General features: G+C 66.2%; 2 protein-coding genes across 2 annotated transcripts in view; one reads left to right on the top strand and one right to left on the bottom strand.

The window, feature by feature from the left end:
- The window catches only part of ADCK5 (aarF domain containing kinase 5), a 9487-nt gene extending 8144 nt beyond the window's left edge, over window positions 1-1343 (top strand). Inside the window, exons 10-15 of the mRNA XM_059395378.1 lie at window positions 58-147; window positions 221-299; window positions 394-485; window positions 553-805; window positions 908-1024; window positions 1099-1343. Of these exons, the coding sequence (XP_059251361.1) occupies window positions 58-147; window positions 221-299; window positions 394-485; window positions 553-805; window positions 908-1024; window positions 1099-1204 (737 nt within the window). The 3' untranslated portion in view covers window positions 1205-1343. The remainder of the gene's footprint in view (window positions 1-57; window positions 148-220; window positions 300-393; window positions 486-552; window positions 806-907; window positions 1025-1098) is intronic.
- Window positions 1344-1357: 14 nt separating this feature from the next.
- Window positions 1358-9451, bottom strand: CPSF1 (cleavage and polyadenylation specific factor 1). Its single transcript, XM_059395540.1, has 37 exons — window positions 9410-9451; window positions 9086-9320; window positions 8851-8993; window positions 8680-8760; window positions 8438-8589; window positions 8212-8358; window positions 7982-8121; window positions 7801-7911; window positions 7631-7724; window positions 7458-7545; window positions 7261-7380; window positions 7125-7176; window positions 6944-7038; window positions 6792-6866; window positions 6584-6664; window positions 6412-6501; window positions 6127-6237; window positions 5911-6052; window positions 5663-5841; window positions 5445-5581; window positions 5186-5360; window positions 4896-5102; window positions 4731-4820; window positions 4507-4650; window positions 4283-4435; window positions 3543-3659; window positions 3373-3463; window positions 3218-3302; window positions 2973-3114; window positions 2735-2887; window positions 2484-2660; window positions 2340-2406; window positions 2213-2260; window positions 1980-2135; window positions 1768-1897; window positions 1548-1686; window positions 1358-1471 (listed from the first exon to the last, which is right to left on the bottom strand). The coding sequence occupies exons 1-37, from the start codon at window positions 9449-9451 to the stop codon at window positions 1424-1426; spliced, it is 4437 nt and encodes a 1478-aa protein (XP_059251523.1). The 3' UTR covers window positions 1358-1423.
- Window positions 9452-13573: the final 4122 nt, after the last annotated feature.

The raw sequence follows: 13573 nt of genomic DNA on the forward strand, positions 1-13573 counted from the left end.
GGGGGGGGGGGGGGGGGGGCGGCTGTGCTGAGTGCCGGCCGCCCGGTCCTGACCCCTCCCACCAGATCGCAGAGAAGCTCATCCAGGCTTTCGCGGAGCAGATATTTTACACCGGCTTCATCCACGCGGACCCCCACCCAGGCAACGGTAGGAAAGGGCCCAGGACTGGGAGTTGCGGGGTGGGGGTCGGAGCCCACAAGCTGACAGGCTGCGTCCCCAGTTCTGGTGCGGAAAGGCCCCGACGGGAAGGCGCAGCTGGTGCTGCTGGACCACGGGCTCTACCAGTTTCTGGACGAGAAGTAAGCCAGCCACGGAGCTGGAGGGGGGTGGTTCGGGGGCAGGGTGGGGGTGAGGGGTGGGGGCCCGGCCGGGCTCACTGCTGACTTCCCACAGGGACCGGGCGGCCCTGTGCCAGCTGTGGCGGGCCATCATTCTCCGGGACGACGTGGCCATGAAGGCACACGCGGAGGCCCTCGGGGTGCGAGGTGAGGCGGGAGCTGCGGGTGTGGAGCTCCCGGGGGCACCTGGTCCTGGCTCACCCCCCGCCTGCAGACTACCTCCTCTTCTCCGAGGTGCTCATGCAGCGGCCTGTGCGCCTGGGCCAGCTGTGGCACTCGCACCTGCTGAGCCGGGAGGAGGCGGCCTACATGCAGGCCATGGCGCAGGAGCGCTTCGAGGCCATCATGGGCGTGCTCAAGGCCCTGCCGCGGCCCATGCTGCTCGTGCTGCGCAACCTCAACACCGTGCGCGCCATCAACACCGCCCTGGGCACCCCCGTCAACCGCTACTTCCTCATGGCCAAGAGGTGGGTGCCGGCTGGCCAAGGTCCCTGGGGGAGTGGTGGGGGCATGGCAGGAGTCAGTGGCCAGAGCGGGACCAGGCCGGGCTGACTTGTGTCTCTGGGCAGCGCGGTTAGGGGCTGGAGCCGCCTGGCAGGTGCGGCGTACCAGAGCGTCTACGGAGCCAGCGTCCTGCGCCACATCAAGGTCATCTGGGAGATGTTCAAGTTTGAAGTGGCCCTAAGGTGAGACAGGAGGGGCAGGCATCCAGGGCGGGTGGCGAGACCTGCTCCCCACCCACCCCTGACCTTCCTCGCAGGCTAGAGACCTTGTCCATGCGGCTGACCGCCCTCCTACTTCGGCTCTTGGTCCAGCTGGGCCTCCTGCCTGAGACACAGGGGCTCTCCCAGTACTTGGAGACCTAGGCAGTCCCGGGGAGACCTAGGCAGTCCCGGGGCCAAGAGGCCCTCAGGGCTGGTCCAGCATCGGGTGCCACAGACTGAGACCTGGGGCACTGGAGACGCTGTACCCTAGGAGCCAGCCCCGCCAAGAGACCCAACAATGACCACAAGCTCTACTCAAACCAAACATCTTTGTCCTCGTGTTTTGTACAAAAAGAGGTGGGGGTGGCGGCCTCTGGGAATCTAGAAGTGGGCAGTGACGCGATCAGTCTCCAGCAGGTCGTCGAGGATCTGCAGGGAGAGGGGCTGGTGAGTGGGGGAGCGTGGGGCGGGGCAGGACAGCCAAGCGGGGCGGGGCAGGGCTCACGATGTCCGGAGTGGTGCCGATCTTCTTGGCCAGCTCGCCGCGCTCCATGGTGCTGAGGTACAAGTAGCGGTTGAGCAGCTCGCCGTCCAGGACGTTGCGCACAGCGTTCTGCAGGGCGCGCCGGTCCGCGTGCAGCAGTCTGGGGAGGACACGCAGGCTGTAGGGCAGGGGCAGGGGGGGTGGGGGGCGGGGGAGCGGCGGGCAGGGGGCGCACACCCACCGGAAGGCCCTGGGGTTGAGGCCGGCGTGGTGGGGCAGCATGGTGGTCAGCGCGTTCTGCAGCATCAGCAGGCGCCGGTAGGTCTTCTCCTGCATGGGCAGCAGCAGCCCGATGCCACCGTCCAGGGTGGCTGCAGGGGGGGCCCTGTGTGAGCAAGGCCGGCCTGGCCTCCCCCCCCCCCCCCCCCCATCGCTCGCCGGCCGGGCACTCACCGAACCACGTGATGTGCTTGTTCTCCCACACCACCGACTTCTTGCTGGGCCCCTCTGCAGCCCCGCGGCACGGCGTCCTCCAGAAGGTGTTCACGTGGGCGCCCACGTGGAAGTCGGCGCGCCGCAGCAGGCGCATCCCCCCGAAGCTCTCTTTGGCTGGGCCAGAGGGAGCTCTGCTCACTGCCCGCCCAGCGCCAGCCCCGCGGGGGTGTGGGGGTGGGGGACGTACTCACCTTCGGGCAGGTACATGTACACCATGAGGTTGCGGTCGCGGTCGGACACTGAGAAGCAGAGCCCAGCGTCAGCCTGGCCACCCCCTGAAGTCTGCAAGCCCCGGAGCCCCCGGGGCCCTGCGCTCACCCAGGAAGCCCAACTGGGCGTTGTCCACCATGAAGTCTACGCTGTACACCTCCAGTGGCTTGGCGTCCTGGGGACGGGGGAGGGTCGTCAGGGCGGGCCTGTGGCCAGCCCCCACCCAGCACGGGGCCGAGGCCACGCACGCACCCTGGACACGAGGCTCAGCGTCTTGCTCTCTTCCTGGTAGCGCAGGAGCGAGATGCTTTTCATGACGTCCGCGGCCAGGATGAAGTTCTTGACGCTGATCATCTGGTGGATGTAGAGCTGCGTGTCGATGAAGGCCATGCCCGTCAGCTCGCTGGCCCGCAGGCTCCACAGGAAAATCTGGGGGGACAGGGGCCACGGGTGACGAGGGGCAGGCCGCAGGCTGACCCCAGGGCGAGAGGGAGAGCGCAGACCTTCTGGCCAATGGCGGACACCAGGTGGCCGTTGCAGTGACACAGGGCGGTCACTGGGCCCTTCTGCTCCTTCTCATACAGGACTTTGAACTTGTTCTTGGTCAGGGGTTGGCCAGGCTCAGGCACCACCTCGATCACATCCATGATCAGGATCTGCCGGGTGTGGGGGGAGGAGGATGTGCAGGGAAAGGGCCAGGGCTGCCAGGCGCCGCCCACCCCCACCAGGCTGGCCCCTTACCCGCCCTCGGCACGTGACCTCCTCCCCCTGCATGAGGCAGGTCCCAGCAGCCACGTAGCCCTTGAGGCCCGACACAGTCTCCTCACTGCGCAGCGACACCGTCTTCATGCAGGTCACGTGCTCCCACTCCTCCAGCTCGATCCTGTGCGACGCGGGGTGAGGACGCTGCCCTCTGGCCGCCAGGTCCCACCCAGCCTGGCCCGGCCCGGCCCGGCCCGGCCCGGCCCGGCCCAGCCTCGCCTCACCTGGCATTGGGGATGGCCTCCCAGCTGACCGGGGAGATGAGCTGGATGGAGAAGGCCTCCTGCTGGGGGTGGACGTACCGGTCATCTGCGAGGACGCAGGGCGCTGGTCAGGGAGGGCGGCCCCGCCAGCCCGCCCCTCCCCGGGCACCACGCACCTCTCTCGATGGCCTCGAACTCCTTCTCCTCGCCGGTCATGCGCGGGATGCGGGTGCACGGCATGTTGGTGCTGGTGGCGACAGCATAGACCTGAGAGGGCCGAGTGTTGTCACGGGTGCCCGGGGGGCAGTGCCAGAGGGGCCCGGGCACAAAGAGAACGGGGTCAGACCTTGGACTCCACATGGTAAGCCACGTAGTGGGCCGTGCAGCGCAGTGGGATCTTCCTGACTGGCCACGGGGCGTCGTAGGACAAGTAGGCAGGCAGGACACTGATCCTCAGCTCACCCTGGCGGGTGCGGGGAGCGGCTGATGAGGCCCAGCACCCGCCCAGGGCAGGGCAGGCAAACCTAGGCTCCGGAGGGCTCCACACCGCCAGCCCTCCGCTCTGCCAGAACGGGGTGTGCACGGGACGGAGACTTGCTAACCCGTGCTTCACGGTCCCCCATCCCTTCTCCCGGGCTCACGCGGGGCCCAGAGGAAGCCGCAAGCCGCACAGCAAAGGTTACCCACGTGCCAGCCATGCCGGAGTTGGCACAGACAGACGAGGGGGCCCCTACTGCCCCCAACCCCAGCCAGTGCCCTAAGTGCACGTCCAGACCACCTGCCCCGTTCTCATCACGAGTCCTCAGACCGGCCTCACAGATGAGGAAACGGGACTCAGAGAGGGTGAGCACCTTTGCTAGAGTCCCAGCTCCTGAAGGGCCCAGCAGTGACCAGCGCTGGCCCCGCCAACAGGCGCCTCGTGGGCTATAGCCGCCTCTCTCGCCCGCCGTGTCCCCCAACCTTTCCACGTCTCCCCTCTTCGACCTCGGCCTTGTGCACCTGCTGGACACCCCACAGGGTCCCCGGCGCCTCCTCCTGACCCAGGCAGGGCAACATGGGGCAGCAGGAGCCCTGGGGTCTCCCTACCTGTCTGTTGAAGTACAGGAAGCCTCGGGGGCAGTTGACGTTGTGGAAGGGGGCAAAGGAGTCGATGGGCCCGTCGATGCCCATGGGGTGTAGCCGCAGGGCCCCCCGGCCCGTCACCAGGAGCCAGTGAGGCGAGGGGCCACAGATGAAGACCTGAGGGCAGGCGCTATGAGGGGCGGCCCAATCTGCCCCTCCCCGAGCGCCCCCCAGAGCCGACCGCCTACCCCTGAGTAGCCATAGATGTCCTCGAAGTACCGGAACCGGGCCACGCGGCCACGGGCCGCAGCCCCCTCCTCGGCCCCACCGCCTTCCGCCTTCTTCTTGGACGGCTTTGGCTTCTTCTCACGGAAGTTGATGTTGTGAGGGACCTGGAGGGGGCGGTGCGCCGTGAGGGCCGGGTCGTGCCCTCACCCCGTTCCACGTCCACCCCACGGCCCGCTCACCGCACCTTCTTGAAACGGACTTTGAGGTTTCCCTGGCCAAGCTGGGAGTCGTGGGGGAAGGCCTCGTAGATGAGCAGCTCCTGGTCCACGTGCACCTGGGGGCAGCGCGGGGTCAGCAGGGGAACGGGGGCGCCCGGCCGGGCTGCCGCGGGGCACGCGGGCGCACTCACCAGCAGGTAGGGCCTGCTCTGACGGCTCCCCAGCGCCACCAGCAGCACCTCCTTGACGAGCGGCAGCTCCCCCTGGCGCGTGGCCTCCTCTTTCCGGGCCTCGCCCTGCGTGGTGGGCTGACCGAAGGAGCTGTCCACCAGGACCCGCTGCCCCACGGGGAAGTTCTTCACCAGGAACACCAGCCTCCAGTCAGGCAGCTGGTAGATCTGCGTGGGGAGCAGGGTCAGCAGCCGCGGGAAGCCGCGGGAAGCAGGGGGCAGGGCTCACACGGGCCCAGGGCCTCACGCACCTCCATGGTTCCGTTCTCCCGCACCAGCAGGCACCAGTGGGTGGGCTCGACCCGGAACGGGGTGGGGTCCCGGTCCGCAGGGGGCTGGCTGCTCCTGCGAGCCTCCTCCTTGCTGGGGCTGAAGAGGGAGCCCGAGTCCCCGTACAGCATCTCCTCCTCATCATCCACGGTGGGGCTAGAGACGGGCCGGCACACAAGTCACACGGGGCCCGCCACAGGGCCCCTGACCACAGCCCAGGCCCTGGCTGCCCCCACGTACCTGGTTTCCGAGCCCTGCCCCTCGGCCTCGGAGCCACTGCGGCCCCCCAGGTCATCGCGGGCCCCGCCCAGGCGGCTCTCAGTAGTGAACATGCCGCTGACGTCGCGGTACACGCACAGGGTGATCACCTTGGACTGCTGCGGGGACAGGGGCAGGGGTTCAGTACGGCAGAAGGGGGGGAGGGGGTGTGCAGGCCGCAGGCACGGCTGGGAGCTTACGTGGTGCAGGGGTGGCTTGTGCAGCGCCAGGCGGTGGTGACGGCCCCCATAGGAGTCACTCTTGAGCAGGAACATGGTGACATGGCCCTCAGCACTCATGATGACCACGTAGGGGTCAGCCACGGCACACTGCACGATGGGCGAGCCCAGGTCCACGGGGATGAAGTGCAGCTGACTCACTGCGGGCGCAGGATGGTCAGCGCCGTGCGTCGGCACCCAGCACCCTCCCCGCCGCCCGCCGCACCTACCTCCTTCCAACAGGCGGATGCCGAGCGGGGACACCTGCACAATGTAGCGACCGTCCCCGATGTTGCCAGCGAAGACTGTGGGGCCCTGTGTCGCAAAGCCACTGGTGTCCAGCTCCATGATCTCTTGCCCTGTCTGCAGGATCTGTAAGCAACGGGAGGGTGAGACCCACCCCACAGCGGGACCCCGCCCCAGGCTGCCGGACCTCCACCCCTCACCATGGTGGAGTCTTCCCGGCTCAGGATGAGGAACCCATGTCTCCGTCCGTCATCATCTGCCTCAAGGGCACTGGGCTCCTGCTCTGCCCCATCCCCCTTGGGGGTCTCCTCCTGTGACAATGGATAGCAGGAATCATGTCACCTAGCCCAGGCTGCCCAGCAGAGGCCAGTCCTGGGCCCCACTGCCCCCAGGCCGCCTGTACGCTCAGGCTGAGTCCATGTGGAGGACAGCCCTGGGTCACCTGCCCCACCCGGGCCCTCCAGGCCAGCCAAGGGTCGACCTACTTGTTCCTTCCGCGCGGGAGCGATGACTGTCCACATGTCGTAGCAGCCAGGGAGCTCAAAGGTCGTCACCACCTGGGGCCGGATACTCTTCTGGAGCGACAATGCGGGAATCAGTTCTCCCGGATCCCGTGACGGATCCCACCACGAGGCAGCAGCCCCTGCCCCCACGTACCTGTAGAACGGACAGGGCCCCATTCTTCCCGTAGCCGGAGCACACCACAATCTCCAGATCCGGCTCAGGGCTGTTCTGAAACTGCACAGGAGCTGGGAGTAAGGACAGGGCCCCGCCCCCGCCCAGCCCCCACTGCCCTGCACAGGGGCTGACAGGAAGGACAGGCTCCAGTGCCCTGTGCCCCCCGCCCCCCTCCACCCCAAGGCACCTCTTCGGAGAGGAAGGCAGGCTCTCCCATGGCCGCGTTGGCACAGGGTCCGATGTTGAGGATGCTGTCACAGACCTGCAGACACAGCCCTGCTCAGGCAGGCCAGCCTGGGTGGGAGCCCCCCCTGCCCACCGCTGGGGCCCCAAGCTCACCTCGAAAGAGTAAGTGGCCAGCTGTGTGCCCGACTGGGCCTCGCTGCCGTAAACTTCAATCTCATCCACCTCGTCCTGCGGCGCGGACTTGCCCCCTGCGGCGGACGCGGGGTCCCGCATGAGCCCACCCCCGTCGCCTGGCCCCTGCCAGCCCCCTCCAGCCCCAGGTCTCCATCCCCACCTGACCAGCCGACTGTAGACTCCACTCGCTTCTTCTTCGAGGGGGGCTCGTCCTGCCAGGCAGGAAGGGGCGGTGAGCAGCCCTGTGAGGGGAGCCCACCCCGGGGTCCGTGTCCCGACAGGCTCCGCGGACGCACCTTGTCGGTCTCCCGGACGGCGCCGGCCGGGGCCTCCTGCAGCTTCTCTGTGTACTTGAGGAGGAGCGAGTTGCCCAGGCGAGAGCCGAGGAACAGGTACCCAGGCTCCATGGTGACCATCTGAAGGCGGGCGGCCGGTGAGGGGGAGGCCAGGCCCGCCCCCAGGGCCTTTCCCCCCCGGCCCTCCCGGGACTCACGCTGGTGGTGAGCACGCTGGCGGCGGCCTTGTCGAAGTGGAAGGCGCGGACACTGCGCATGCCGTCGGTGATGAGGGTCAGCACGTAGCTGCCAGGAGGGGGGCTGCTGAGCCGGGGCGGGGGGCGGGGGTGGGGGGTTGGGCAGGGGTGGGGCTCACGGAGGGGAGACGCACATCTCACCGCCCTTGAGGGAGATGACCATCTTGTCATAGGAGATGAAGGCCGCCTGCGCACAGTCGAGGGTGATCCGCACGCCCTCCTGGGTGCCTGTGCCGGGTGCGGTCAGACAGACGCGGAGGCCCTCCAGCCCCCGCCCGCTGCTCCCGCCCCTGCCCACACTCACGAAGAGGAAAGGCAGTGGTGCCGGTGGTGAGGCCGTTGAGAGCCACGCCGTACGGGGGGACGCTCTGGTTCAGGTACAGCAGCGAGTTGACCGCGAAGACCACCACCCCACCTGGAGAGGGACAGGCTGGTGGGCGGGGCCCCGCACACTCTCACGAGCCCCCACAGCCACAAGCCCTCACCTATGGGCTTGGGCACGGCGAGGGCCTGGGTGCAGTCGAAGGGCAGGCTGGTGAGGGACCAGATGACCGGGTGGACCTTCTGCGTGATGTTCAGGGAAATGGCCACGATGCAGCACGTGTCCTGCCGCACAGCCACCCGCCTGCAGACAGACGGCTGGGTCGGCCGGGGCCGGGGGGGGGGGGGGCCCGGTCCCCGCCCCGAGCCGCAGGCCCCGGGCTCCGCGCCTCACCCCGGCCAGGTCTGGTTGGGCTCGAAGAGGATGAGTAGCGTGGGCTCGTAGTAGCCGTGCAGGAACTGCAGGTCCACGATGTTGAGCAGCTTCTCGTCCAGGGCCCGCACGTCGATGATGTAGCTGGGCAGGAAGCTGGACCTCTGCCTGGGGAGCCACAGGCTTCAGCGGGCAGAGGGAGCAGGGGACGCCACACACACAGCCCCTCCCCCTCCGCGGTACTCACCCCTCCCCCATCAGCCCCTCGTGCTCCTCGGCCAGGCTCTCCCTGCGGAAGGGCAGGACCACCAGGCGCGAGCCGTAGATAAGCATGGCAGCGCAGCGCCCGTCGGGGTCCACCCGCACCCGCGGCGCGTGCACGTTCTGCACAAACCCATCCTGGGGGCAGAGGGCATCATCAGGCAGGCCTGGGGACAGGAGGTGGGGTGGGGGAAGGCACTGGGGTCTGGGGTCGTGGCCCGGCCCTACCCGCAGCTCCGGCTCCTCAAAGTAGTGCAGAGACAGGGTCTTCAGGTCATGGGTGCCCGGGTCATACTCCACCACCGAGAGCTGGAAGGCGGCCGCAGGTCAGAGCTGTGGCCAAACCCCCGGCCCGGCAGGCCCCCCACACCGACGCCCACCTCCAGGCCCATTGCCTACCTTGGCATCCTTAAAGCTCAGGAGCAGGGCGTCCCGCTTGGCACCTGCCAGCTGCACGCTGGCCATAGACATGACGTTGCCGAAGAAGGAGAAGGAAGCCACCAGCTCCAGTTTCTCCCGGTGCTCCCGGTGGGCCTTTCCCTCTGAGGGACAGGCCGGTGGGTCCGGGTCCAGGCCCACACCCCAGCCCCCACAGTCCCAGACCTGAGGCCAGGGCAGCTACCCCTGTGCTCACCTGTGCTCCTGTCATTCTTGCTTGGTGCCTGGGGGGGAAGAGGAGGGTGAGCGGTGAAGCCACAGACGGGGCAGCCCCCCTCACTGGGGGACGAGGAGAAAAGGCCACACAGGGCCAGACCTGCCCAAACCCTCACCACCGCGCAGCGCCCATTTCCAGGCACTTCAGGAGGCAGCTGGGCACAGACCCAACGTGCACAAACTCGCTCCCACCCGGTCCCCAGCGCGGCCACAGGCTTCCCAGAATGCCCCGGTCACGGCGCCCCCAACAGCCATCAGTCCCCTCACTCGTGTGCGCACAGGCGACGGGGTGCAGAGGGAGTACGGCTGTCAAGCAGACCCCGCACGGAGCTGACCCGGGCTCCATCCCGCGATCCTGAGCCAACATCAGGCCGGACGCTCACCCAACTGAGCCTCCCAGGCGCCCGGCAGAAGTTTAATAATGAGAAAAAAAGGGCATTTTTCATAACACACTTGTGCTATGGGGAAAACACCGTAAAAAGAGCTGCTTGAGAAAAACAACATAATTAACTCATTACAAAAAAGGCATTTTATACACCCAACACATTTTCACAACAACAAAACTCCAGAGCCAGAGAACTTCAGCAGAAAATTCTACCAAATGTTTCAAAAATGATAAACTTAAAAAACCTCAAATGAAACCAAAACCCCACTGGTCCCGGGCTGACGGCACCTCAGGCGGTGAGGCCCCCACAGCGACCGCGCACGCAGGACGGACTCGAGGCTGACTCCTCAGTCTCTGCAAATGAGCCGGCGACGTGGGACAAGGACACCCCGGCACAGCCGGACTGAGCCATCCCAGGAATGCCTGATGAGCTCCGCACAAGAACACCCAACGATCAAGGTTAAGGAGAAAAACAATATACCCTTTGGAGAGATATAAAAAAGACGTAATAGGGGCACCTGGGCGGCTCAGGTCAAGGTCCCGGGGTCCTGGGATGGAGCCGTGTCAGGCTCCCTGCTCAGCGGAGAGCCGCCCCCTCCCTCTGGCCCTCCCTCTGCTTGTGCATTCTGTCAGATAAATAAAAATCTTAAGGGGAAAAAAAAAAGGAAGAAAATTAAGGTTTTTAAGGGAAAAGTCCTGGAGATACAGTGGGACGTTCCATGAGAAGAATGTTGGTTCCAAACAGTCCAAAGTGAACCTCATTCTACGTCTGTCTCATACACGCCTAATAACCCAGCATTAAAGCGCGCGCACACACAATTCTGGAGGCTCCTACAAGGCCCGTGTCCCACGTTGTTCGTCTTTAAAGCTATCGTGGCCGCGCTTCATTTCTGGCTCTTCCGTGTACATTTGAGAACTGAATCATTCCGTCTAATGAGAAACCCACTGCGACTTTGGAAGACACGGACTCTACAGACAAACCCGAGGGGCCGGACATCTCTACAGGACGGAGACTTTTCCACCCATAACCATGATCTAGTCTCTATTTACTTGGCATTTCCATTAACGTCAATGAACTCCAAAGGTCACAGGGGTGGGGCCCCCCCCCCCCCCCACCCCCCCCCACCCCCCCCCCCCCCCCCCCCCGCCAAGCCCCACCCCTGCCTATGCCCCAGGCCATGCCCTCACCCCCTCCCACACACAGCTCCTCTGCTCTGCGATCGATGGGCACACCAGACCTCCAGACCTCGGACTGAGCGGCCCTCGCTTCCCACCTCACCCAGAGGACTGGAGTCCCAGCCACACTGGCCACGCCCCACACATGCCCGCGTGCTTTGTGCTCTATGCCCCCCCCATTCCTGTCACCAGGGCTGAGCTGTGAGCTACAGGAGCCACCTGCAGGAGACTCCACCAACAGAGTCAAGACCGCCCAAGACGGGGCCCATCATCCCTCTCCCGAGTCTGGGCTCTCAGCGGCTCTGAACAGGCTGGGGATGGAACTGGCGCCCTACTCCAGGCCCTGGCCCTGGTGAGGACTGGCAGCTTCCCCCTTTCTCTCGAGCCCAGGAAAACCAAGCCAGCCAGCTGGGGGGGAGGGGGCAGGGGAGAGGGACAGAGAGGGACAAGGCAGCTTGCCTCCAGCCCTTCAAATCACCGAGTCAAATCCCAGACCTCACGGAGCACAGGCCAGGGACCTCCTCAGTCCATGGGGTGCCCTGTCCAAACTCCCAAGACACGCACCAATGCAGGCACCTGCGGTTCCACAGCAGAAACCAGACCGCCTAGACGCTCCCCAGCTGCCCCCCATCAGCCCCATCTCCTGCCCCACGTACTTTCTGACTCGAGAGCTGGCACACTTTCCTACAGTCAGCCGAAACCAACATCTGACTTCAGCTTGGCAGCCACGTGCCGTCTGCTTGGCCATGGTACAGGTCTCTGAAGATAGGCAAAGCCCCCCTGCATTTCAGCGGCCCAGGCGGGGGCGGCAGCCAGGCCGGTGCACGCCCCTGCTGCTCCATCTTTCCAACCTTCTTCCCGCTGCTGCTGTCGCTTTGATTCCCCTGGTGCCAATCTTTACAGAGACGTTCACGTTATAATTCTCTTTCTGCGGTGGGCTCCGAACCCTGCAGGCACCCGTCCCCGCCCGGGTCTAGGGCCACCAGGGCCCCCAGGTCTGCCGGCAAAGAGGCCTGGCAGCCGGGGACACAGCCTGAGGCCCCCAGGCCTCCACCTCCCCTGGGTGTGGGCTCTCTCCCCCGACCTGCCGGCCGCCCCCGACCCCCGGCAGCGCATCCTGGGCCTCTTCTGTTCTTCCGGATGTCTCAAGCCTGGGGCACCCACAGCCCCAAGGAGCCATCTTCTGGGTGATTCCAACCAGCTTCAGAGTCTGAAGAGTCCCGCTTCTCTCCAGCCCAGACTCCGCTCGGCATGGCTCCTATCCCCAGCTTTCCCTCAACCTCACAGTGGGCAGCACCCAGATCTGTGTGTAGACGGCCTCCCAGGATTCACGCCCTGTGCCAGGGCTGGTCCACACAAGCTGTACCAGGGGGCGGAGGGGGCCGTGTGCCATGTCTCCCTCAGGTTATGAAGACACGGTGGCTCCTTGGTGACTTGTTCTTTCTCGCTCAGCCTTCCTTCTGCAGGAGCCTGCCCTGGGGTGAGGCCCACACGAGGGCCTCCAACAGCAGTGTGAGAAGCAGATGCTCCAACCTCCTGGCAGCCTGTGCTGAGCCGCCCAGCTAAGCCACTCTGGGCTTCCTGACCCTCAGAAACTGGGAGAGACTCTCTGTTGTTCCTAAGTTTGGGGATCCCTGGGGGGCTCAGTGGGTTAAGCCTCTGCCTTCGGCTCAGGTCACGATCCCAGGGTCCGGAGATCCAGCCCGACATTGGACTCCCTGCTCAGCGGGGAGCCTGCTTCCCCCTCTTGCTTCACACTGCCCACGTGATCTCTATCGAATAACTAAATAAAATCTTAAAGAAAAACAAAGAGAGAGAGGGTGGGGGTTGGGGAGGCAAAGGGGGAGAATCCCCGGCAGGCTCCACCCGCAGCGCGGAGCCCGACAGCGTGGTCTCGCCCTCACCATCCGGAGATCACGACCTGAGCTGAAACCAAGAGTCAGATGCTCAACTGACTGAGCCACCCAGGCACCTCCCTCCCTCCGGGCCAGCCCCGGCCGAGCACCGTGCCCCTCCTGACACCCACGCGGGCCTCTCCCTCGCTCCCCGCGGCGCCTCCCATCTCGCCTGCTCAAAGCTCAACTTCGCAAGGAGCAAAGTTTCAGAGCACTCCTGCCCCCCACTCCCCCTCCCTGCCCTGCTGGGCCCCACCGCAGGTCAGGACGGGCCCTGGCACCAGGTCAGGACGGGTCCCCACCGCAGGGCTCTGCGCCCGTGCGCTCACGAGGCCTCCGCACAAACTCGTCTGCGGAGAAGAGGAGCGACTGACACCAGTGTTCGCCGTGGGCCCAGCGCACCACGGAAGCGCACCTGCGACGGGTCTCTGAGTTCACCCAGTGGGAGCGGGAACTTTGCGGAGGGCAGGACGGAGAAACCAGGCCGCCCACGGAGGTCAGCAGAGACGCATTCGTTCGTTTTCAACGTCTGTACAGCCGGTGCGGGGCTAAACTCACCGGCCCGACCAAGAGCCCCGCTCCTGCCTCAGCCAGCCGGGCTGCCCCGTTTTTATCCGCAACGTCTTTTTCAGTTTTGACTGGAATTTGGACCCATCCCAAATACTGACCTCAAAACTGCCGTTGCCACAACAGCTAAAGATCAGACCGTCTTCCAGGACACCCCGCCCCAGAGCGGCCGCCGCGACGCCCGGGGCGGCTGCTCGGCGCTCCTCGTCCGGGGCCCTCGGGCCGCGCGCTTCAAGCCGCACAGACGCAGCCGCGCGGCAGCAGGTGCCGGGACGCCGGCCCCCGACCCCGCCCGCCGCCGCATCGGCCCCGCTCAGCCCTCCGCGCCGGGCGCCGTCGCTCGCGGCCACGCGGCGCCCCTCTCCGCCCTCGACCGCTTCCGGCCCGCGCCCCGGCCCCTGCCGCTGCCGCTGCCCCGACGGCCGCTGCCGCTGCCGCTGCCCCG

Source organism: Mustela nigripes, chromosome 3 (assembly GCF_022355385.1).
Source record: "Mustela nigripes isolate SB6536 chromosome 3, MUSNIG.SB6536, whole genome shotgun sequence".
Lineage (NCBI taxonomy): Eukaryota > Metazoa > Chordata > Mammalia > Carnivora > Mustelidae > Mustela > Mustela nigripes.

Excerpts from the sequence above, each read along its gene's own strand:
- CPSF1 (XM_059395540.1), bottom strand. The coding sequence starts at position 9,451 with ATGGAGCCCGGGTCAGCTCCGTGCGGGGTCTGCTTGACAGCC. Across the intron at positions 6,665-6,791 it reads CTGCCTTCCTCTCCGAAGAG|TTTCAGAACAGCCCTGAGCC; the intron begins GTGCCTTGGGGT and ends GCTCCTGTGCAG. Across the intron at positions 3,303-3,372 it reads GTTCGAGGCCATCGAGAGAG|ATGACCGGTACGTCCACCCC; the intron begins GTGCGTGGTGCC and ends GCGTCCTCGCAG.